Below are 23,659 nucleotides of genomic sequence, written 5' to 3' on the forward strand. Positions count from 1 at the left end.
GCAGACACGTGGGAGCCCCTCGTGAAAACAAAGGGTGGGAAAGGGCCAAGAGCAGGCGGCCCACAGGACGCTGGCTGCACCCGAGACGATCGCGGCACCTCAGGCACCACTGGGGGAGATGTGGGGATGGAAAGGGCAGAACAATGCTTGTTTCGGGCAGGCAGCCACGGGGCAAAAAGCTCTTTCCAAGCAGTGAACAATCGCAGTTGTCCCTGCCATGCTGAAGCACTTAGCAATGCAGAAAGTGGAAAAATTAGGGCTGGGAAGGGCCCCCGGGGTCAGCTCGCCCAGTGGGGTTTCTCGCTCGGGATCTGGAGGCCCCCTTGGGGTTTTCCAGTAGTGGTGCGGACCCCTGGATTGAAAATGTTGAAAGCAGATGGCAGCAGGCTCGCTGTGCCACCGCCTTCTGCCAGAGCCTGCGTGCCCCTGGGCTCCTGCGAACCGCCAGCTGCAAACCGCAGCTCTCGGCTGTCCCCTTTCTCTTCCCCTCCTTCCTCCCCTGAGCAAACCAAGCAGAGATAAAAGGATTCCCGGGGTGGGAGAGGGACACGAAACCAAGGAGAGAACATCTTCAAAGCAACCCAGGGAAAAAGGCCTCTACCTAACCCACGTGGGCAAATATTGCTCTAACCTGCTGCTGTCCTCTGCGGCTGGAGACTCCACACTCTTACCTCGTGATCCAGCCCAGGGAACATTCCTGCCCTGGTTCATAAGGCCCTATTTATTATCGTTCTTAGAGGCTACCCCAAATTTCCAGTGTTGCTGTTTAAGCCAACTGATGACCTCCCTGATGTATAGCAGACGTGAAGAACAGCCTTTTTCTATTTCTCTCCCCTTTGTGGTCACCTTTTACATGTTCAAAGCCTGCTCTTCTAATCCCCATCCCAGTCTTCTCTTGCCTTTAGACTAAACAAAACCTAATTTTTCCAGTCTCTCTGCAGCAGCCTTGTTTTCTGGGTCGCTGGTGGTTCCATCAGCTTGCTGCCTACGTCAGTGGCAGATGACTTGGTAAAGGCAGAAGACTTGGTGTCCACGTACCTTATCCACAGGGTCTCGATCACACAGGGAAACTGAGTCCCCCGTCACCACGTCTGCCTTGCCTTTTTCTTCCCAAACATCACTTCTCCTCCACGAGCCCTCAGGGGGTTGGAGGTTTCTTGCAGTGTTTCTGCTCAGGTGCTTGGTGTCCAGTGGGACCCACTCTCCTGCTCCCCTAAGGAAGGCTTCCTTTTCACTCACAAATTCTTCAGCATTGTCTCGGTGTCCTTGATCATCCTACCTCACGTTCTTCTGTCTTGAAACCAGCTCGTTGAGGAGTTTGTGATTTTCTTTAGTTGATCCCTTCCTCTACACTTCATACTGGGATGGTTTTAGCTCACACCTTTAGCAGCGGTTCCCTGCCAGACTGCAGAGTCTCTTCAGCTCCTTCCCCGGGTGTCCTACGCATTAATTCTCTTGCTCCTACTGCACTTTTGAAGTCCACCTCAAAGACCTGGACATGAGTACCTCATAGTCTGAAGACACCCATGCAAGTGCCAAAGGCTACCACTCCAATAAAATCCTACCCTTGGCAGAGTAGATGTTTGATCGTCTTTCTATCCACTTCACATCCTCCATCACATCCTATTTTGCACCAGAAATATGGTAGATGGTGTCTGAAAGCTCTGGAGACCCAAACCTGGATTGAAAACTGCAACTGGTTATTCAGCAGTCTTCTGAAATTTCTCCACTGAGGAGCTGACTGCTTCTTCAGTGCTCGGTCAGGCCCTGTACAAGTCCTGCTCCCCAGAGAGCTGCAGAATTAGAAAAGAACCACAGGGAAAAACTGGCCAAAGTAAATCATGGCTGGGTAAAGAGAAAAACAAAATCCTCTGCACTTTTACTTCCTGCTGAAAATTACAATCTCTCTCATAATGTGGTTGTCTGGGAACAGTAGAAATTTGGAGCTTACTGCAGCTAATAATTATTTAAATCCATTCTCTGATCATGTACTTAAAATGCAAATGATACCTTTTACTGGTCAGATTGCATAGATTCATTTTCTTCCTACGCCATTTTTGCAATTAGCTGTTCATTTTAATATACGGTGCACTAACTGTTACTTTTTTCCCTAATTCTTGCTATTCTTCCCTCTCTTCCATCTGCTTTTTTCTTCTTCCTTCCCCCTTCCAAAATATTTTGCAACTTTTGTACCAGCAGATTCTGTCACCTAGTCGGGGAGGAACAAAAGACCATTGTGTTCGGTTCATCTTTTAATAGACTCCTTCCTCAAATACCTCGTGCACTGCCAGTGCTGTCTTCCAGACCTTGTCTCACACCCTTTTGAGTTATGAAAATGTTTGGGAGGGTCTTTCCTTTAACCGAGACGTTTTTCCACCCGAGATGATTGATCGCTCCCAGTTACCACTAATTACCCTATCAGCAGTTGGACACAAGCCTAGCCACAGCGTTCTTCCTCCAGAGGCCGGCAATGCATCCCTGTCGCTCGTTATCCTCTTCTTCAAGGATGGAACAAACTGGCTAATTAGAGACACCATAAATTCTTCCTCCAGGCTCTTTCCTGATGTGCTGCCTTGTTTCCAAACAGAGCATGTGGAGGAGAGCGGGGCTGATGCTAGTCCTTTTAAAAGGAAAAATGCGATGGGGTTTCTGAGCCCAAGCGGGTTTGCACAGCATGTTTTATTGCACAGGAAGAGGAGGGTACTCCTTCATTCATCTAAATCTAGCTGATGCTTTCTTAGCACGTCTCAAACACCAAGAGGCTTGCTTAGCTTGGCTCCTACCCCTGCGCAGGGCTCTGCCTGGAAGGAGCCAGGCCGGGGCTACACGCACAGATGGAGACAACCCGTGCTGGCTAACAGCAGTAAGAGGATTCAGGACTTTCCTTACCTAGGATGAACTGACAAGCAGATCCCTTCGCCGACGCCTCCGGTGCCCAAACCAGATGCTCTGCACTGTGCACGCTATAAGGAGAGCAATAGGACTGGAAAAGCACAAAATAATCCCAAGCAACTGCTGCCGCCCTGCTGAGCACGGTCTGGAAAGCACCTGTATTCTCTCGTCTTCTCACGGTTGTGGGTCTGGCTCAATGAGTATGTTTGCACAGGTTTTATTGCTGCATATACTTGTAAGAAACTCCATTTTGTTTGAGGCCAAAAGATTTTTAATTATTTACTCATATAGGACACTACTCTTTAAGGTAGAGAGAGATCTCCTGATAATCTCAAGAAGAAAAGAGGGAGCAATGAAGATGGAAGAGTTTTTTTCCCCTAGGACAGAGGAAAAATTACTTGGAGGAAAACCGACTCAGTTTAGAAACCAGTCACTAAAAAGCTCTTCCTCTCAGCGTCAAGGAAGTGCCCTGAGGGCACAAGGAAGGACAAAGGGTGTTATATTTAGAGAGAAACCTCTCCAGAGTACCAGGGGTTGGTGGTATGCACACACCAAAGGGGTGCACATCTGGCAAAAAGAAAAAATCAGGGGGGCTGCTCAGATGGTGCCAAAGAGCTCGGAGTCCTCCCAAAACAGCAAGCTCTCACTGCTCCAGAAAGAAAAAGCTTAAAGAGGAGGAGCAAGGACCGAGGTCTGCAGCAGTTTGCTGCTGGGGAAGGCATGTGGAGAACTCCCCCACCCCCAGAGAATAAGGCAATGGCTGAAAGTGCATCAAGCCACACAGGGCCAGGGCCAGTGCTTGCCCCACACACATCCAGGAGCCAGGCTATATATAGCTCCCCTTCCTAAAGGACCTGAGAGTCACTTCCCGACACCTTCCCAAGCAACTCCAGGACCCCTTCCCATTACAAGCCAGGTTAATGCAACGGCAAAGCACGGGAGGCAAGCCAGGATGCCTTTGAAATTCAGGGCAAGAGGAAGTCACGAGCCACAGCCAACAATCCCTGTCTCCTCCTGTTTCCCCAGAAAAAAAATACTTGCTACAGGCACACTCCGTGAGCAAGAGATCACCACGCACACGAACTGGCAGTAAGCAGAAATACAAGGCTAGGGATGAACGCAGGACATTTCATCACTTCTATCCACTTTTCCTTCTGGTTTTAACCCCACACTAAATTGTAGTGCACCAGGGATGCCAAACAGGGCCTCGCAATGCCACAGCTCTCCCCAGCTTTGGGACAGGTCAGGGCCAGGCTCTTCAACAAGCAGAGGGCTGAGCCTTGCCTCCTGCTCTGTGCCCAGGGCTGTGTCAGACACGTGAGCTTTGGGGAGCACTTTGGGATTCAATCCTTCTTTCACCTGGGATACAGTAGTGTTTAAAGGGTAGTTAATCTGTGCGCTGCCTTTTGGGGTCATATAACCATTCCCACTTTGCTGCCAAAATATTTCTAAAAGGAGTTGATAGTTAAGAAAATAAATTATGAAAACAAAACAAAAAAAATCCCAGCCCATTGTGTGCTTCAGCTCTGTTAGGGACGGGGCCAACACACAACTCCCAGCAGCTGCCGCTGCCTCCAGCAACATCTCCTCCCTCGGACAGCAGCGGCTGATGATAGGGGAGGAGGACAAGCGAAGAGCAGCCACTGGGATCCGGCAGCATCCCAGAACCAGGTCTGGCCTCGGAAAAAAACCCTTTTCCAAAGCTCAGCACTGCCTGCATCCCCTCTACCTGCCGCTGGGCCGGCCGCACAGCGGAGTTGGTGTGGATGGGATCGCTGGGTGGTCCCAGCGTAGCTGCCCGGAGCGATACCGAACCATAATAAACAAGTCCCTCGCACAAAGCCCTGTCAGCTCAGATTCCACTTGGGCTGATATAATCTTCATCTTCCCTTTGAAAGAAAGGATAAAAAAAAAAAAAAAAGAAGAAGAAGAAAAAAAAAAGACAAACCCAGACATCCTAAGGGAGAGGAGTGAGGCAAGCGATGGATTGATACTGCCCGTGTGTGTCTCAGCCCCCCAGCGTGGGGAAAATGTGCTGTTAATCAGCCGCCCCCCCAGGGAATACACTGATTTAATTACCACCCGCCTGCGCGGTCCAGCCACGATGCTGCTCGCCCAAGACATCGCATGAGGAAGGAGCAGACAGGGAGCCTCGGCAGCCGGGCTGGAACAGGACGAGAGAGCAGAGCAGGAATTTCCCCGGCCACGTTTGGGAGAGCTGGGGGGTGAATCAGTCCGGGGAGGCCGTGCGAGGGGGCTGCCTCCCAAACCCACAGATGCAAGAGGGGGACAGCATCAAAGGGCGCGTCACTGCCCTGCCAGGGCTGCGGGCATCGCAGAGGGGATGGAGGCATCGGGGGGTCGCCTCTCCCCTATCTGAAAGGGGAGCTGGCTTGGGGGAAGTGCAAAGAAACACAACGAGTGGTGTTCCAGATGGGAAAGGGAAGAAACAGCCAGATGAAATGAAGTGGGGAGGCCCAGTTAGCAGGACCTGATAACCAGGGGGTTAGCAGGGCACCCTGCAGCCCCCGTGGGGCAGACAGCTGCAGATCACGTTGTGCCACAGCCCCTTCCCCAAACCAGCAGCAGGGCACACACCCCGCACGTGAGCGCGCCTCTCCAGCCCTCCAACTGTCATGCTGCTGGCATTTCGTGACGTTAATCTGGGGTGCATTGGAGCGGTGCTCCAGTGCAGGCAAATGTTTTCCAGCGCTTATGTTTCACAATGCTTACGAATGTCAGAGAGGAAGCGCAGAGCGGAGCAGAGACACGTGCCAGGAAAAGCAGGGTGCGAGCTATGGTGAGCCCGGCAGCGAGGAGGGGAGCAAGAGGGACCTGCAGTCCCCTCAGCTGGGGTTAGACACGGGCTGGGACGGGGAAAACCAAGCGAGGGCAAAGCGCTACGGAGCTGTGCCGCGTGTGGCCATCCCCAGCAACCAGCTGCAGCAAGAGCTGGGACCAAGCATCACGCTTTCAGTCCTGCTCACCTACTCCCTACACTCATTCTCCAGGAGCTGAGAGGAGAGACCTCCACCTCAGGGCTGAAAAGCTTCCTTGGCTCACCTCGACAGAATTAGTGGGGTCCTGGGTTGTTCGCGGCCGTTTGCCCAACGTGGGACTTTCACCAAGAAGCTTGGTCCAGCTCCAGGAGAGGAGGAGCTGCGTCAGGAGCATCCCCGCAAAGCAACGCACCCGATGGTCACTTTGAAGTGGCTTCAGCACCTGACACAGCTTCGTCTCCCCCACCTGGGGGACAGCGGGGATGTTTAATAATTAATGGCCCTACGCTCACCTCCAAAGGCCAGCGCGAAAAGCGTGGCTGTGTCTTTAACGGCTGCCAGCGATGGGAAACTCATTGGAGTGTGTGTTCGGAGGGGAAGAAGGTTAAGATGATTAACTGGTGCTAACAAGTTTAGGATGTGGAAGAAGTATTTTCTTGGACGTCCATCAAAGAGAGGATTGAATGTTCCCCGGCGAGGGGGGGGGGGGAGGCGGGCGGTATGTGTTTAGCAGATGAGGTTTCTGCCTCCACCAGCTCTGCCTCCCGAAGCTGCCCGCCCCGCATGATGCAACCTCTCCTTTTTAAACCGCCACCTCTCCCCCTGCCCCATCGGCCCTACCTGCGGCCCCCAGGCTGGCACGGGGGCTGAAAGTTGATCCAGGGGGAGGAAAGCCGCCCCTCCGCTCTTCCTGTTGATCCTCGCCCCGGGACAGCCTTCGGGCACCAGTGGATCAGCCTGGCCCTCGCTCCCCGCGGCCGGCGAAGACGCAGGCGGATGCCCGGAAGAGCAGAGAGGGAATCAGGTATCGCTGCGCCGAAAGCTGACACCTCGAAGAAAGTTCCTCCTGGGCATTTGCAGCCCTGCTGCAAAACCCCACTCCCTGCCCAGTCACGGGGAGGCCGAGCAGAGCCATCCCCACCACCAGCAGCCCGCTTTGTACCTCCGCATGGCCCTCAGGCACGTGGCGGCAGCTAACGTGAGTGCCAAAATCCCCTCGCGGATGGTTTTGGAGCGAGCCACTTGCTGCCTGCAGCATCTCCCTGAGTATCCTCAGCGCTCCTCACAGGCTGCCCACGCTTTGTGTTGTCGAGCCTGGCGGCCGGCGCGCCTCGTCTTCATTCCTCCGGCCGCCGCAAAGCTGTCGGGATGGGCAGCACACGCGAGACCCGCCTCGTGGGGCCCGGACGTGCGTCAGCGGCTGACGCAAAGCAGCCCGGCCATGTGCACGCAGCCCAGGCCTGGGAAAAATCCCTCCAGCCTGGTAGAGCGCTCGCCCTGAATCAAAGCCCTCGGCGTACAGTAGCAGCGCAACGTGCTCTTGGGGTTTCCCCAGCCAGCTGGGATGTCTTTGCCTTGCTTTGTCACGGCGCTGATTTATGCCCATATGTACCATAGACATTGTAAGCGCAGGCACGCAATGGTGTAAACACTTCCACCAGACATCTGTACACAAACCCATCAAATACGCAGAAGCTCGCTGCTGCAGCCCTCCGCCTGCATCGCGGGTGCCCTGCAGGCAACCTGTCAGGCCCCAGGCTGCGTGCAGGGGGCCATTCCCCTCCAGACCTGGTAACTGGATGTGCTCTGGTCGGGACAGCAAAGGTCACGGTGGGACCATCGCCTGTCATGAATCAGCCTGGCCACAAATGCTCTCCTTCCGTGTCAGGCTGGAGCCCACCATGGGGGTACTTGCTCCTCAGCAGCGCTGCGCGCCCTTTCCGCCCTCCAAAATCTCAGTGCTTCCTGCACAATTCATCCTCAACATCTTTCTCTGCGCCATGTCCTTGTCTGGGGAAGAGCTTATTTTTCAGACAAAGGACAGCAGAACCGAACAGCCAAGGTTTTTCTGGGGCTGGGCTATAGTACCTGGGCTGTAACATATAAGCACTACTGAAGTTAATGTTTGTGCCACCAGGAATTGTGCACACTGAGATGAGAACATTCGCCTGTCTGAACCCTTAGGGACAGCTTGGCCTCCAGAAGAAAAGACCTGCTGCAGGCCCAAGGAAATGCCCTTCCACCATCCAGTCAGTTCCAACAATAAATAAATGAATAAATAAATAAAAGTGTAGAGGGTGGAGAGAGGAGCCCTGGGGCATCCAGGAGGTAGGCCCAAACATGGCAAGAGGGCAATTATACAAAAAAAACAGACAGAGGTAAATAAATCAGCCACCCTCTCACAGAGCCTTTGTGCCTCAGCACCTTCCCTTTTGACTGCATTGATTGTTTGTGGCCAAATATTCCCTTCCAACGCCGTTGGTGTGACGGCACCATCAGGGTGCTCTTGTCTTCCAGTTGCTTTGCAGCCCGGCAGCACTCACAGCTGTGCTAATGGCTCGTGTGAGCCCTCCTGGCAACAACAGCAGGTTCACTAAAATCATTTAAATAAGCCTTAATAAAGCCAGCTTAAATCCCAAACACAGACTAAGCTGGATGAGTCGATGCTTAGGGGAATAAGGAGCATCCCTGCTCCATTACCGACCCTCAGCAGCAGACCTGGTAACAACCTCCAGGTGACAAAAGCCAAGGAGGGGTGACTCCTCCATCTGCCCCAGGCAGTTGTGTAAGAGCACAGCTGCCTACGTGTTTGGAGAAAGAGAGTTAACCGACCAAACAAACTGTTTGTTTGTTTTCTTCTGAATCGTTCATCCCCATCTATTCATAACTGCTCGCAGAATCCGTGGAATTCATTGTGTGGTTTGCATCTTCAAAACAAATGAAACAACAGTATGTCTAAACCAAACAAACCCCAACCCAAAATACAGCCAGCAGGCCAGGGCGCATGAGCAACCTTCGAGGCTGAAGTGTGTGTATACTCTAGAGGGCCAGAAAAATGTGGACGGGGGAACACAGCTAAATTTCAGGGAATAATAGAATTCCCAGGGAGAATTCTTAAAAAGGCGGGGGGAGAAAGAGCACAAGCATTTAAGCAATGATTATGCTGCAACTTTGCTTCCAGATGTGCCGCACCGTGGGGATGCCGTGCTAGCTAATGGCATCTTCCGAGGCAGCGATGCGCCGCTCCGGACGCTCGGCAGGAGCTGGGCTCTTCAGCCAGCCCGCCTGCAAGGGCTTTGCTGGTGCATCCAGGGAAAAAGGCAATTCACAAAGCTCCTCTCTCATTATTTTTTTGGTTTAGAGGTTGTTAAAAAGCCACGGTCAGGCACTTCCAAAGCAGAAAAAGGTTGTGACGCAGCCCAGAACACCCTTTGCGTAGTCAGCATAGGGAAGCGTGTTGACTTACCGTCCTGAAAATGGGGCAGACAAAAACACAGCGCTTGGAACACCTCCCGACAGCAGGCCACGGGGCTGGGTGTTTCATTAGGCACTCCTGCCTCACGTTCCTCAGGGCTCTGAGCCAGGGCCACCCGCTCAGCTCGCAGTCCCCTGGCATTTCAATAACCGGGGGAGAACCTTTTCATCCTGTGCCACAGATGCCAAATGCCCCCTCCACTCCAGTTTGTCTGTATGCTAAAATGCGAGCTAAAATGCTTTAATGCGAGCTAAAAACAGGCAGAGTTAAAAGTGACAGCAAGAAAACGTAAAAGCCATGAAAACCTGCAAGAGCTGGAGCACCCTGGCTTGTGCACGGAGCATGAGCAAGCAGTACTTGGTCACCGCTCTCCTTTTTGGCTCATCTGCCCAGGGGAGCCTGGGGAAGAGACGGGAATCTCAAGGGAGAAATGTGGGTGCTGCAGGGCCAGGCTCAGCCCACGCTGCCCTGGGGGGCTGTCCACATCCCGGGTCGTGCCCTTCCCGACGTTTCCTCCCTCTGCCGGCCGCCTGCCGGGCCAGGCAGGGGTCGGGACGTGGGAAATCCTGCTGCCTGCTGCCAGCTGGCCCTGCCGGCGCTGGGTGACACGTCCTGGGCAGGAGCCAAGGCCCCGCCGCGGCCCCGCGACGTTCCTTGCTGGCCTCCTCCAGGGCTGAGCAGGATGCTCGGATCGAGCAGGCATCACCCACAGCCCCACGGCGTGAACGGGGCCTCCACCTCACCGCTGCTCTCACCGCCCACCCTACACCAAGGGAAAAAGCAGCAATAGTTGTGGGTGGTGGCGGTGCCTGCTAGTTTCTAGTTCATTTCTGTATGGTCAGGCAGAGCTGAAGAGAGCAGCCAAGGGGCTGGGGCAGATGGGGGAATGTGGGTGAGGGGTTGTAAGAGAAGAAATGCCCAAGAGGGGCATTTCAATCCCCTAGGAGGGATGGAAAAGCCATCGGGCATCCCTCCGAGCCACTTCCCCTCTCGCACGGCTGACCGCCTCCAGCCCTGCGGGCTCCCAACCTGCCTGAGGAGAAACCAGACCAAAACAAGCAGTGCGGAGGCAGAGGGAACGGAGCCAGGCTTTTTCTTTTTTTCTTTTTAAGGGATATCGAAGACCGGAGCAGACAGCCAGCAGAGTGAAAAACAACCACGTGGGGACAGTGAAAATAGGAGCTGAAGAGGGGAAGATGGGAAAGGTCTAATAAAAAGTCATAGTATATAAAATACTCGGGAGCCCACCTCTGCCAGAAAGGCTGTGGGAAGGGGTTTGGGTGGTAATCCCGGGCTGCTTGAGACTGTCCAGGCAGACGGGGTCTGGATCAGAGCAGCAAGGCTTAGCGTTTCACTCTATCGACCTGAAATACAATGATTTTCCTTCGCAGGGTTCTGCTATTACACGGCACAAACCAAGGGAGGTCAGTTGGCCACGAGAGGCTCCTCCAGAACTCGGGTAGTTCTCAGCTCGCAGCCGAGCCCAAATCCTACACGGAAAAGAAACTCTTCCCTCATCTCAGCAAAAGCCACGAGGAGAAGCTCTCTCCTAGAAATCAGGCCCGTGGTCCCACCAGCACCCGCTCAGCCCCAGCGAAACGCCCCTGGGAGACAATCCCATGGAATACCAACAGACAAAGGGAACCGGGTCCTTAGTGAACCCGGGCAGGTTGTGCTAAGGTCGCTGGGCATGTCCTCCCCACTTGGAGGCTGCTGGAGAAGCCCACTGTGACCTCCGAGCTTGAAAACCCACGGTGCTGTGGAACATCTCGCTCACAGGTAGTCACGCCCAGCCCCAGCCCAAGCGATCTGAAGTACCAGCTTCCCAGCTGAAGGAAACATATATTTCCTTATCGCTTGCTATAAATACAGCTGCGCTGTTTTCCTGACCCTGTTATTCTTACAGCCCTTATCGTGTGCACTCAGATAGCCACGGCACAGTCACACGCTTCACAGCCTTCTTGCTCCGCTATTCCCAGTTTTTCCAAAGCTTTTACACCCACAAAGCCTCTTGTCCTGAAGCTCTGGCAGTGGGTGACCTTGCCCAGGACCTCCACATCCGTACTGAACGGGTCAGCAGATGAACTTGTCTTCCTTTTCCCTTCGCCACGCGGGGCCCTGGCTCCCAGTTAGGGATGTACTGAAATGTCATTTCTGATAAACATTTATTTTCGGTGGGGAACACGATGTGTGCTTGTTTACAGGCGGAGGAGCGGGCCGGTGAGAAGCAAAAGGCATGCGCCAAGTCTTGCGACATCTTGACGCTTCTCCATGCTTCTGAATACCTCGGTGTCCCGCAAGGGTCACATTGTCTGCTCCTCGGGGCATTTTGGACACGGGGGAAAAAATGCATTGGGGGAAAAGGATTCCCGAGGTCTCGGCCTGGACAAGAGACCATGCTGAGACAGCACAACAGTGGTTTCAGGTGGCCTGCATTGCATCAGCCCGGAGACCGCAGGGAAACACCCCGCAGCAAAGTGCCTGAGATGAGACGACGGCTGGCCAAAGGTGCCTTCGTTCCTGTGCTGCCCAAAGCCAACCCAGGTTTCACCTGACACAACTTCACCTTTGGACCACAGCTTCCTTTCCCTCAAGCAAAAATTTGGCAGGGAGGCATGCGGATTTTTACAAACAGCTTCCGTGGTCCCAGGATATTTGATGAGAACAGGCAAGTTTGACAGGTAACAAGGAAGCCAGAATCTTTATGGGGCGTTTACCGTCCTCCCAAATCAAAGCTGTCCTTCAGAAACGCTATGAGCTTAATGAAATGAGCAGGTAACTAAGGGCTATGAGAAACCCAGCACCAACCGCTGCCAAGGCTTCACAAGGGATGTGGGTATCTGTCACCAAGTACGAGGACCTCAAGCTGAAATGCTTGGGTTATACGTCTATCACACACGTGGTGCAGGCGGCCACACTCAGATGGCCTCTCAGATCAGTGAATCTGCTTCTTCCTGTGCTGCATTCAAGTTCTACGTTTCCTTCTCCAAACTGGCTCAGAAACACCAGGAGGATATTCATTCCTGTGGTTTTATGGCATTTATAAGTCAAGTCTAGGCAGGAACTTGAAAATGGAGTAGTGCTATGATTTGTGTTCCCATTGAAGGGAAAAGGTTAAATTTAAAAACAGTTGAACTTAGTTTTGATCTATCTTTGGAGAAGTGGAGAAGACGTTTCATTTGTGCTGTCTTTTAAATTTAAACCAAATGGTTCCTGTTGTTCAAGGGACGAAGATGAAAGTCCGGCAGTCCTGATTTGGACATATCAAATCACACATTTCCCAATGTTCTGCAAGACTGGATCCTAGATTTCACTTCTTCTCTATCACAAACCTGTAGGGCTTTCTGCCTTGCTTTCACAAGCCACCTTACCAACCCATTTTATTCTGAAAAGAGGCTGTACCTCCTACATCTGTACAAAGGCCTAAGCACATCAAGTATGAGAAAACATTAGTCATAGCAAAGTCAGCCCCTTTCATCATTTTTTCCACCGCTGTCCAACAGATGACCATACTTAAATACGCTTTGATACCCCCACCGCCAAACTGCAAAAGGCTTCATGTTGAGCACCAAGAGAACCAAGAAAGAAACCACAGAAAATGGAAACGCCATGCTTAGGCACTTAACCAGACACAACTTTCCCTGCCCCTTTCTTTTCAAGATGAGCTTCAGCTACTCAGTTTGGTTATACACATTCAAACTCTTCCAAAATTCCAGTGCCTCTGGATGTGAGGGGTAGCCAGCGCTTTTCTATTTCTTCTACACAGTCAAATGTATCAGAAGACAATGAGAAAGGCTGCATGATTCATAGTAATGGAATGAAATGCCATTCACAAATGTTTTTTCCATAGCAATTTGTCACTTATTGTATTGAAACCACTTCAGAAGACGTGTCTCAAAGAGCCTTTTGATATTAGCATGATTAAAAACATAATGCAATTAAGCAATCCCATAAGATTTCTGTATGCTATATGAGTGGGACCTTCAGTGACCACTTCGTTCAACCCCCCTGATATATGGCCGCTTCTAAGAGAAGGCTGTTATTCTGCAACATGCCTCAGATAGTTGTACAACACCAAGGAATTCAAATCTCCTCACCCCAGAGGCATTTTGGCTCACCAAAATTTAGCTATCCAGCTTTGGTGTTCGGCCTAGCCTACATGTCTCAAACCCTCCTCACATTAATCAGAAGGATGCATCTCCTAAAAGCCATTCTGGCCACCTCAGCATTGATATCTAAAGCCAACGGGAGCATTTGCCCTCTTGATGCATCCTTCCCCCTTCATTAACCATCCAGATGTCTACCCAGGTGACTGTTTTTCCTGCTGTTTGTGTCATATGCAGAATCGATGTTTATGTACGCACCCATCTTGCCATGCACTTGTCCGTATTCATTTCCTGCACTCAAAGCACCTTGTTACAGGAGCACGTATAACTTTTCATTCATATAACACATGGCACTGGAAAAGCCTTCAATGAGAAGTAGACAAAGAAGACCAAAGGCATCTCCCAGGGTCCCTACCTGCCGGGCAGTTGCATCGCTGGTGCGCGTCTCGAACTTCTCGATGTCTTGGCAAGTGAAACTTTAATTTCTGTCAAGAAACATTAAAAAGGAGTCGTTACTACTGCTGAAAGCCAAAGCGTCAAATTCTTGGAAAAGTGGGACTGGGGGGACATGCCCCAGCAAAGATGGGAAAGACAGAGCAGACCAGCTTGGGAACGCAGAGAGGCATTCAAGTTCATAGTCTTTAATTAGAAATGCAGGGTTTGATTGGAAGCAGGCTAAGGGAGTTTCGTAATGGCCTCCAAATGTGGTCCTCCTGACAGGCATTACAAAATCAAGAGCCATCAGTGGGGACTGTGTCCTCATGAGAAAGCTGCATTTCTCAGAAGACCCACTCAGCAAACGAACAAACAAACAAAAAAACACAAAACAAAAAAAGAGAACCAAAGCAGGTACTCTTCCCTCTGACGCTCCTCCAGGTGTCTTACTCACAGAGACACCTGGAGGGACAGAAGGGCTGCACTGGAAAATTACAGCTGAAAGTGGTCTGAAAACAGCAATGACTTTTCATGAAACGATCAGGGGCTTTGAAGTTTAATGTTACTTTAGTGCAGAATGAAACCAAATCTCCTGAGCACTTCCACAAGGTGGAATCATGTCAAAATGCTCATTTCCAATAAATTAGTATTTCTACTGGTGCTGGTGTGTTGGCTTCCCGCTCTGCAATCCCATGTGTGCATCTCTTAGATGTGATAGAGCCACCCAAGGCCCCGGCATCTTCCCTCTCTGGAAACGTCAATAAAATCAACCCATATCCTGAGCAAAACACATTTTGGGGGCAGCAGCCACACCACCCATTCGTGAACATTATTAAAATAACCAATTTAGTGAAGAAATTGCAAATCAATCCAAATAAGTTATTCATTAATGCCTGTGAATTACTCTTGGTTAATGATTTGAACTCATTTGAGAAGACTGAGCCGCGAGGGTACCATGCTACGGAGAACCCCCATCTCCCCAGCTAACCATGCGATTCCAGTTGCATCTTCTTATCGTCCAATCTGCTTCATAGCCAGGGCTGACATTTAGAAACAAACAGTCTTATGCTGGGCTCAAAAGAAGCCCGTGCCCAGGATCACAAAGCATTGTCTTGATTTTCACAAGTAAATGAGCATCGTCCTGCAAAAAGGAAGGCATGGGTTTGGGGATCATTTCTTTTATGGAGGAAAAAAGGCACGTTTCTGCCTGGGACGAGGAAAAGCAGAACTGGCTGGAACGCTTCTATTTTTCTCTTTGAAAGCACTGGCTTCCTCACGGCAAGTCAAAATCAAAAGGGGTTGTTGCAACTGACCAAAAATGGAATATGTCCAGAGCTTTTTTGTCGCATTGGAGACTGAAATGTTTTGATAGTGAGTTAATTTGATACCATGGTGGGGAGAGGGTTTCACACCAGGAGTGCTGCCAGTTCCCATCCAGCATTTTATCTGCGTTCGCCCTCCCACTCTAAAAGCACAGATGCATGAATCTTGGCATTTGGGCACGCTCCCATCTAGCTGCCACCCCTGATGGCATGACTCCGTTCTGCAGCGCTGTCTGGCTTTGAACACGTCGTGCTAATGGTCAAACATGGGCACAAGCAGGACAGGGGAGCCTTTATTTGGATACCCATGGGTATGTAGACATGCACATTCCCATGCCCATCTACACACGGGCCAACCAAAACGTTGGAACTCGAGACTGCCACATCTGGGTGGCGTTCCCGTATTTGGGAACTGGGCTTAGCACGGGTTTTGTGTTTATAAGGGAAGAGTTGATTGCTGACAGGGTAAAAAACTGCAAGGAAATGTGCAGCAGATCCCACCCCACCAAAGGTCAGGGATGTGGAAGCTGCTCAAGGAAAACAGGGCCCTGTGGGAGGGATGGAGGGGTGCTGCTGGGCAGGGCTGGGCACACAGCACCATGCATTGAGCAGGCACTCAGTGTGGGGTATTTTCCCCACCCCTGGCCATCCAGGTGGCTCCCCGGAGCCCAGCAGCTCCACAAACCCTGCAAGTGCAAAGGGTAGTGCTGCCATGGGATCGCTGCTCTTCAGTGGGAGGCAAAACCTGCCAGGAATTTAGGAGCGCCTGGCTTTCAGCTTCCTGCAGACTCTATCAAACAAACACTGACAGCAACAGAAAAAAAAAAAAAAAAATCTTTGGCTTCTGGAGACCTCAGGTCAACTTTGGGTTGAGATGGTGAAGCAAAATGAATTCCTGGAGGTTTCTGCTTCCCTCATTACCACTGTGAAAACTACCGCTCGGTCCAACATAAGAAGCTGGATTTGCTCAAGAGCAGAAGGAAAAGGCTTTCCTCTGAAACTGGTCTTTTCCAGGCAACAGAAAAACAGTCGCTTTACGGCAAGGCTGACTTTGTAAGCAGGAATAAAAGGACTTTGGAAACATGGCGTACCTCCTTTCCGAGAGCTCGGGTCTGCTTTTCCACCTGGAAGACATCAGAGCAGCCACTGTCTCCCTCTTGCCTATGTAGAAATTCCAAAACCCTTTCCTATATGAAAGAGCAGGCTGTCTGCATAGCCTGCTTGCTCTTACCTGTCATGTTTTCCAGTGACATAACGGCTGCACCTTCCCCCTACACATGTGAAAGGGTCTGAAAGAGCCTTTGCCAGTGGCTGACCAGCTCCTCCAAAGGGACCGCGCGCCCCTGTGTGCTCAGGGAGCCATCACACACCACTAAATGCAAAGGAAAAGCCCTGTCTGCAAGAGGGCAGGGCCTGGACGAGCTGGAAATGGGCAATAAAGCCACTAGCACAGGCTTTTCCCCTGGGTCTTGTTAACTCCCCACTAGTGAGAGCACGGGGCTGGCTCGGGTGGACAGAGCAACGAAAGCAGAACCTCTTCTGGCATTAAAGGACCGTGCCTGTGGCCTCCTAAACCTTGCAAGTGCCTGTTTTGCATGGGCACTTGAGATTAGGTGAAAGGGAGGGCACTGCTTCAAAGGGGGCAGATTAATAGCTCTTTAGCAGACGCAGTTGTTTGCAGTCACCCGGGGAGGTGAAATCATTTCCCACCGCTATCTCCAACAGCTAAAAGAAACATGTCCCAAATAGATAATCTATTACACCCATCAGGAGGATTTCAAGGGCTGTTGGTTTCGTTAACTCTAATTGTTTTATCTCCAGTTCTGCTGTTTTTTCTTAAAGGCCCAGCTCCTGAAGCCTCAGGAGTACATGGCATAGCGCAAAAGCAAGCAGCAGGCTCTCCTGGAGGGAGCACAAGAGTTGGGAAGTAACCCCATCCAGGTTCAAGGACTGCAGGCAGCTGTGAGGAAATGGGACTGCGCTATCAGAGGAAGAGGAAGGGAAAATAGAAGAAATCCCACACGTTTAGCTTAGTGTTTTCCACCCCAAAGGGCAAGGCAGGGGATGCTTAGGGTAAACTTGCTTGTGCCTGGGAAAGGGAATTGTGCAGTGTGGTTCTCAAGGTATTTAAGCAAATGGAGAAGAAAAGGAAGAAAAAAGCTTTTAAGTGGGGAGGGAAAGGGAGTTTTCAGGTGTTCCTCCTCTGCTTGTTTATGAAAGGAGAGTGTCCCAAGGCAATGAGACTACTGGGACAGCAGTGGTGACCAAAACTCCCTGCTCATTCACAGCCGAGCCCCTCAGCCTCTTCAGCATCACTAGAAACTTGAGGAATACCTCTGACACAGGCCTGAGAGGCTGTGCACGCTCATCACAGTGCAGAAGGACAGCTGATCATCACCCAGGCTTTTACATGAGATACCTGCTTTTGTTTTACACACACACACACACACACACACACACACACACACAACTTCTCCCCCCACAAACCCACAAATTCTTTTTTTCCTCCTTACAGCAGCACTAAATCCATCGTGCTCTCAACCCTGCCAAGCTTTTGGCAGGCAAACCACTACCAAATGTTACCCAGCATGGGCAAGGCCCTTATTTTCTTCTTCAGGAAGTTCTAACTCTGCTACGAATGCCAGTAGTGAGTTTATTTGTGCTCTTTGTATGAATTTCTGTTGCCCCCTAAATGAAGAGGAATTGCTACGTGGAGCCAAAGTTCTCCCTGATCTGCCCACTCCACACAGACATTTTTGGGGGAAGGCAGTCAATTTGTGCCTGGCAAAAGTCTCCCCTCTGGTATTTGCTGACACCAGGCAGAGGTTTTCACAGTAGCAAGCAAAGCAGGGCTGCCCGGGCTGCTTCAGAAAAAGCATCTGCCACCCCCTCCTCGCTCGTCCCTGCTGAACTGAGATGGAAACACCACCACAGCCAGCTGCAGATGCTCCAAAACTGGTCTCCAAGGACAAAAAAAAAAAAAACAAAAACCATCCCTACTGGCTGGTTCGTATAAAATGTTAATTTTAAGCCAACCAACCTCCTCTCCCTGCCAGTTTTGCTTTATTTCTGCTTGCCCAGAAAGGCACCTGCCAGGACTTTGGCATTTTGCACTCCTCGGTGCAGCCCTTATGGTGTCCCCACGGGTGCCCGCAGCCCCTGAGGACACCCAGGTAGAGATGTGGCACGGTCTGGAGGGCAGCACACACACTCAGAGCAGAGCAGTACATGTTTGAGCATAACCTTGGAGCTCCTCTATCAGACCTCACAGGCTTTGCTTCCCCACACGCATCCAGCTCGTGGGCAGAGAAGATGAGGAAGGGACAGAGATGGGAAGCAACAAGGATTTAATTTGCCCGTAGCAAAAGCTGAAGCGTGCCCTAGGCAAGGGCCACCAGCGCCTTCATGCACCACCTCTCCCCTCACCCTCTCCTGCCCTGACCTCCCCAAATTTTGAGGGCTGACCCCGGCCTCGCTTCGGAGCCCTCCTGTGCCCATCACCTCCCACCCGGCGTGACCAGCTCCTTGCAAAGGCGAGCTTTCTTTCAAGCCTGGCTATTTCGTTTTGTGATGGATAACGCGGAGCTGGCAGCTGTGAAACCCATTAAGGTCAGAACATGAGGAAACTGCGAGAACGTGGCAGCGAGAAGCAGCGAGGGTCTGCGTGGGGGGAATGAACCTCTCATTTTCACACCCACGACAGTCATCCTAGCCCCAGCCCCTATTCCCCCAGCCCAGCTTGCCACTTCCCCGGTTTTTCCCCTTTCACCCTTTCCCTGCTCCCCTTCATCTTCCCTGTTTTTCTCCGCTCTTCTTGTCCCTCACCGGCCCATCCAGACGCCCATCCAACTCAGCCTTGCTTCAGACCTACCAAAAAGGAGCGTGGCAGGGGGGTTTGTCCTTTCCTAAGCAAAAACCCAATGTGCCAGCCCACCATCTGCCCTCCAGCAGCCCCTCGCCCCGCACTTTGAGCTGCTTGGCCCATGCCACTGCCCCTGGAGGGGCTGGTTTGGGAGCTGGGTGAAAGCGTGTGGCAAGGCTGGGGAGGGAGTCCTGCTGTGGGGACTATTTTTGCTATTTTTCCCCGAGCTATTTTTGAAGCTTGTGAAGCTGAGGTGGCCCCCGGGGGCTGAGGAAGGGCTGCTGAGGAAGGCAGGGGTGCTGCCGGGCACGTGGGCAGCACGACAGCCCCGTTTCCTTGCTAAGCTGGGCTATAAAAAGGCAGAAAGGCACCGCGGGCAGCGGAGCCAGCAGGACGCACGGCCCATCCGGCCCCCGGGAGGGGTCCTGCGGCACGTCTCAAATCACCCGGCGGATAAACCCTGACTTCCCGGGAGGCTCGTGCCAGCAGCAAGGAGGGGGACGCTGCACGTCACCCCCTGTGTGATACGCAACCATGTGGCACCGGTCTGGCTGCTCGTGACACTTGTCCTGCCTCCCCTCAAAGCTTTCCTCTCGGGGGTACGTCCCTTGCAGTCCCTGACACACCAAAACCACCTCAAAGCCCCTCTGAGGTGAGGGATCCTGCTGGGTGCCCATCCCATCTGGGGCAGAGGCACCTGGGCAGCCCCCAGCAGCATCAGCACAGTGAAGAGAAAGGCGTCAGCAGTGAAAGTCGGTGCTTTTTGGCCCTCTTTATCGAGCAGCTTGAACTTGGGCTTCTTCAGCGGCAGCTCTACCCCGTCCTCAGCCTTGGAGGAAGACCCCACTGGCTGTGGTGGGGTTTGGATGGGACCCAAGTGGGTGTAGCACAGCCATATGCTTTGCAGCGATGCTGCAGCAGCACCAAAAGCGATCCTGGCAGCACCAACACATCTTATTTGTGAGCCAGGAGCAAAAGGCTCAGGGCTGGCACAGCAGGGAAGCCAGCCCAGCACAGCACTGGCACGTTTGCAGCTACCTGCTTCAGCACAGCCAGGGCTTTCCTCCTCCCGTGGTCATGCTGGCTGTGGTGTGCCCTGCCTGTCCCTCTCCCGGGGCTCAAACCTGCACCGAATTCTCACGTTCAGCCTCTAGCCTCAGCTCTTCCAGCAGGCAATGCCACCAAAAACCAACTGGAGAGGGCTGGAGGCTCTTCTCTTCCTGCAGGGAACAGGGATGAGGTTTTCCCCTTTAGTGCCAGTGTGCGCTGGGGCAGAGGGAAGCAAACGCCAGGCAGGTTTGAGAGGTGGGAGGGACCTGAAGGCACGGGAAATTCAACCTAGCAGCATCGCTTGTGCAGAAACACCTTTTTAAGGGGGGGGAGAAACACACAACGCGACTGCACAAGCACGCACGCGCCTTAAAACCTACAGTACCCCAAACTGCACAGGCAAAATGAAAGGACACCGACCTCATCAAGCAGTTGGTCAACTCTTCCCAAAATAGCCGTCTCCATTTGGTCTGCTGAGAGCCAGGCAGGGAGCTGCGTGGGTCTGTCCGCTTCCAAGTGGGACACCCGGGACTGCAGATCAGAGGTCCGAAAGTAAAGCAGGAGGCTGAGCACCAGAGAGAGCAGGGAGACGCCGGGCAGCCCCGAGCCCAGCAGGAGAGGCAGGCGGCAGCATCTCTCCCCGTCGCCGGTCCTGGGGGGAGCCACGCACCCCCTGTCAAAAGCTGCTTCGCCCACGCCTTTCCAGCTCTTCTCCTCCAACATTCCCTCCCTGTCCTGAGAAACAATAAATAAATAAATAGAATAAATAAAGCCTCACTCCTCCTCCGAGAAGCACAATCCAGAAGGCATAGGAAAAAAAAAAAAAAGACTGTCCAAGAGGATCCCAGTGCCAGCAAATGACAAATAACAGCAATTATGACAAAAGTGGATGGGGGTGTCTAGAAAAAAAAAAAGAACTACAAAAAACAACAAAACCAAAACACACACGCGTGCCAAAAAAAAAAAATAAAAAGGTGCAGAAAAAACGGATCCAACTGCAGCAAAGATTAGGAGAGGAAAAAAAAAAAAAGTGATCGGATTTTTTTTTTTTCTGTCTTTCAGTCTTTTAGGTCGCTGATGGTTTTTTTGCTTCTTTCTATGCTGCCAGTTTCAGTTCCTTCGCAGACCGGCCAGGAGCTCGCACATGAAAGTCCCCATTAGAGAGAGGTAATTCTCAGCTGCTCGGTGGACGCTGTGCTCTGGCTGCTCGTGGCTCCTCTGTAACATGACACACTCCCTCCAAACGACGGGCTGGGATGAGCGAGCCGCGCGGCTTCCCAAAGTAACCTCCTCTGCTCGCCCTCTCTCTCCACCTCTCCCTCGCCGCATGATTTATTTATTTATGCAAAGCGCCGGGGTGGGATCGGGCGATGGGACGCCCCTGTCCCGCTCGGTCCCCAAAGCTCCTCTCCGCTGCCAGCCCTTCCCTTTGAAGTGGCTCTCAACGAGGTTATTTATAGCGGCAGGAAAGAGATTGTAAAGCAGAGGCTGGGCTCGCACCAGCCCGCGTCTTTTCTTTCCTCCCCGCAGCCAGAGCACAAACGGGACAGCACGAGTGGGCAGAGCCCCGGGCAGCACCCAGGCGAGGGGCTGTGGGGCATTTGGACCCCGGCATTAGGGAAGAACAGCTGGGCAGGGTGAGAACTAGAAGGAGACAGCCAAAAACCAAAGCCAGGAGCCAAGGACTGGGCAAAAAACAAGCAAAGGGCAGAGGGGAGCAATGCCCCAGGCGGGCGAGCCCCGGTATGAGGGGGGGACATTGTTGGTTGGGTTTGATTTGGGCGTGCAACATGCTGAGCCCGGGGGGACCCAGGGCGTTCAGAGGAATTAATCTGCTGAGGCCCTCTAGTGAAGCAGAGCTTCCCGTCATCTCCCCCACGTCCCACCAGACACGAGGCACCAGGCAGACTCCCCCGTGGCAGGGAGCAGCCTCCCCGAAACGTGCCGTAGGGCAGCCCCGAGCCACGCGACCAGGAAACAAAGCCCCTTTCTGTTCTTCCAAAGTACCAGAGGCTCACCTCCCCCAGTTTTTCCGAGCATAACGTACGATATTTTATCCTCCAGAGTGACATGTGGGCTCTGCTGAGCCCCTGCCCGTCCGTCCGTCTGTCCTTTGATCCGCATCTCGTGCGCACACGGCGGCAGAGCAGCGCGGGGCCCACTGCTGTGCACGCTTGCTAAAAGCAAGGGCAGCAAACTGGTCTCTTAAAATCTGGCTCCCTTGTGGCTCCTTCGCTGTCATTTACGCATTTTAAATGAAGATTTTGCGTGCAGTCTGTGCTGGAAATTATTGGCAAAGAAAACTCATATTCATCTCTCACCCGCTCTCCGTTTCAGAGGGCTGGAAGAAACAGACCTTCTGGGAGCAGGTTAAAGCAAGCAAGAGCTGTTTCTTCTCCACCAGACAAACCCTCCGAGGGGCCGGTAGCACACAGCCCCAATTCTTTGAACCGCCTCATTCCTTTTGCAGCCACTCGCTTCCCGAAATGGGGGCTTAGTGTCTGCGAGGCAGGAAATCCTTTCTTTCTTTCTTTCTTTTTCACAGGTTTCTTGTCATCTCACTGCTCAAATTCACTTTGCTGCTCCGGTGCGCGTGGAGAACACCCCTCTGACGACTGCAGCTTTTCAACAGTTTCTCATATGAGCAGGGCAGGGCCATGCAACCCGCAGAGCCTCTGTTTGTTCTGGAGGTGCAGCTCCCCTATCTGCCACCCCCTGCTCGCTCTCTCCCACATTCGCAGCCTACTTCTCTGCAAAGGAAAAGAATTCATCAAGGCCATGCCTCTCCAGCTTGGTGCTGCACCAGCAAGAAACTTGAATGTGGAGCTACCTAAGATGCCATCTGCCATCGTAGCAGCAATTTCACCAAACCTGACAGCGAGAAGCGAGGGGAAGAGCTGAGAAGCTGATAAAACATGGGGAACGCTGATGGACGTGGGGAAATAACTGGGATGCTGGGCACCCTAGAGAGCACTGAAGTACACAACTTAAAGGCTGAGCTACTGGTGACAGCAGCAGCCCGTGTTATACGTAGCTTCACCAAAGGCTGTCTCATTTATACCAGTCCAAGCACTAAAAACCCAGCAAAACGCACCCTCTAAGCTGAAAACAGAAATCTGCCGGGTGTCTACGTCTCATTTCCCCGAGCCAGCTGGGGAGAGCTCTCTGCTCTTTCACTCTGAGTTGCAGTAGAGGTCCTGCTGTCCAGACACGAGCATCGCCTGAATGACTCTGTAAGTGCCTTTTCCTGCCTCCCCGCCAGCTCCCCTCCAGCTGATCAGTTCACTTACAGGGTATGTCAGAGCCGCTGCAGGCTGGGGAGCTGCACTCGGCCGGGTTTCACGGGGAAGCCTTGGCTGCAGATGTGCAGGAGGGTAATTTTTCTATCCACGAGGCATGGAGGAGCCCTGTCATCCCATGCCAACACAAATGGACTAATTTAGCCACGAGCCTGAGCCAAATGCGCACATCGAGTTTGCAGCACTGCTCGCTGAACGAGCGGCCTCCAGGGACCGGCCCCAGCACACGGAGTCCTGGGGCTGAACACAGCCCAGCCTCCAGCTCCTCCCGCAGCCTCAGGGGTGGTGGGTGCCAGCCTGACACCAGCCCTCCTGCAGCTTTGTGATGCCTGACATGGGTCAAGTAGAAGCAGATGCTCCAAACAGAGCGATTTCACTGACCAGGGACTCTCTCACAGCAGGCCGGACCGCCGAGCTTGAGGCTATATCCCTCTCTCC

General features: G+C 52.5%; 1 protein-coding gene across 1 annotated transcript in view; it reads right to left on the minus strand.

Annotated features, from left to right (window-relative positions):
* LOC309880146 (collagen alpha-1(XIII) chain-like) overlaps positions 1 to 22,068 on the minus strand; it is a gene marked incomplete at its 3' end in the record, with an annotated part of 29,108 nt that extends 7,040 nt beyond the window's left edge. Inside the window, exons 1-3 of the mRNA XM_082764675.1 lie at positions 21,941 to 22,068; positions 20,343 to 20,657; positions 13,669 to 13,738 (exon numbers count right to left, since the gene is read on the minus strand). Of these exons, the coding sequence (XP_082620801.1) occupies positions 13,669 to 13,738; positions 20,343 to 20,657; positions 21,941 to 21,994 (439 nt within the window). The 5' untranslated portion in view covers positions 21,995 to 22,068. The remainder of the gene's footprint in view (positions 1 to 13,668; positions 13,739 to 20,342; positions 20,658 to 21,940) is intronic.
* Between the last annotated feature and the right edge of the window lie 1,591 nt (positions 22,069 to 23,659).

This window comes from Aythya marila, assembly GCF_965140915.1.
Source record: "Aythya marila genome assembly, chromosome: 7".
NCBI classification, from domain to species: Eukaryota; Metazoa; Chordata; class Aves; order Anseriformes; family Anatidae; genus Aythya; species Aythya marila.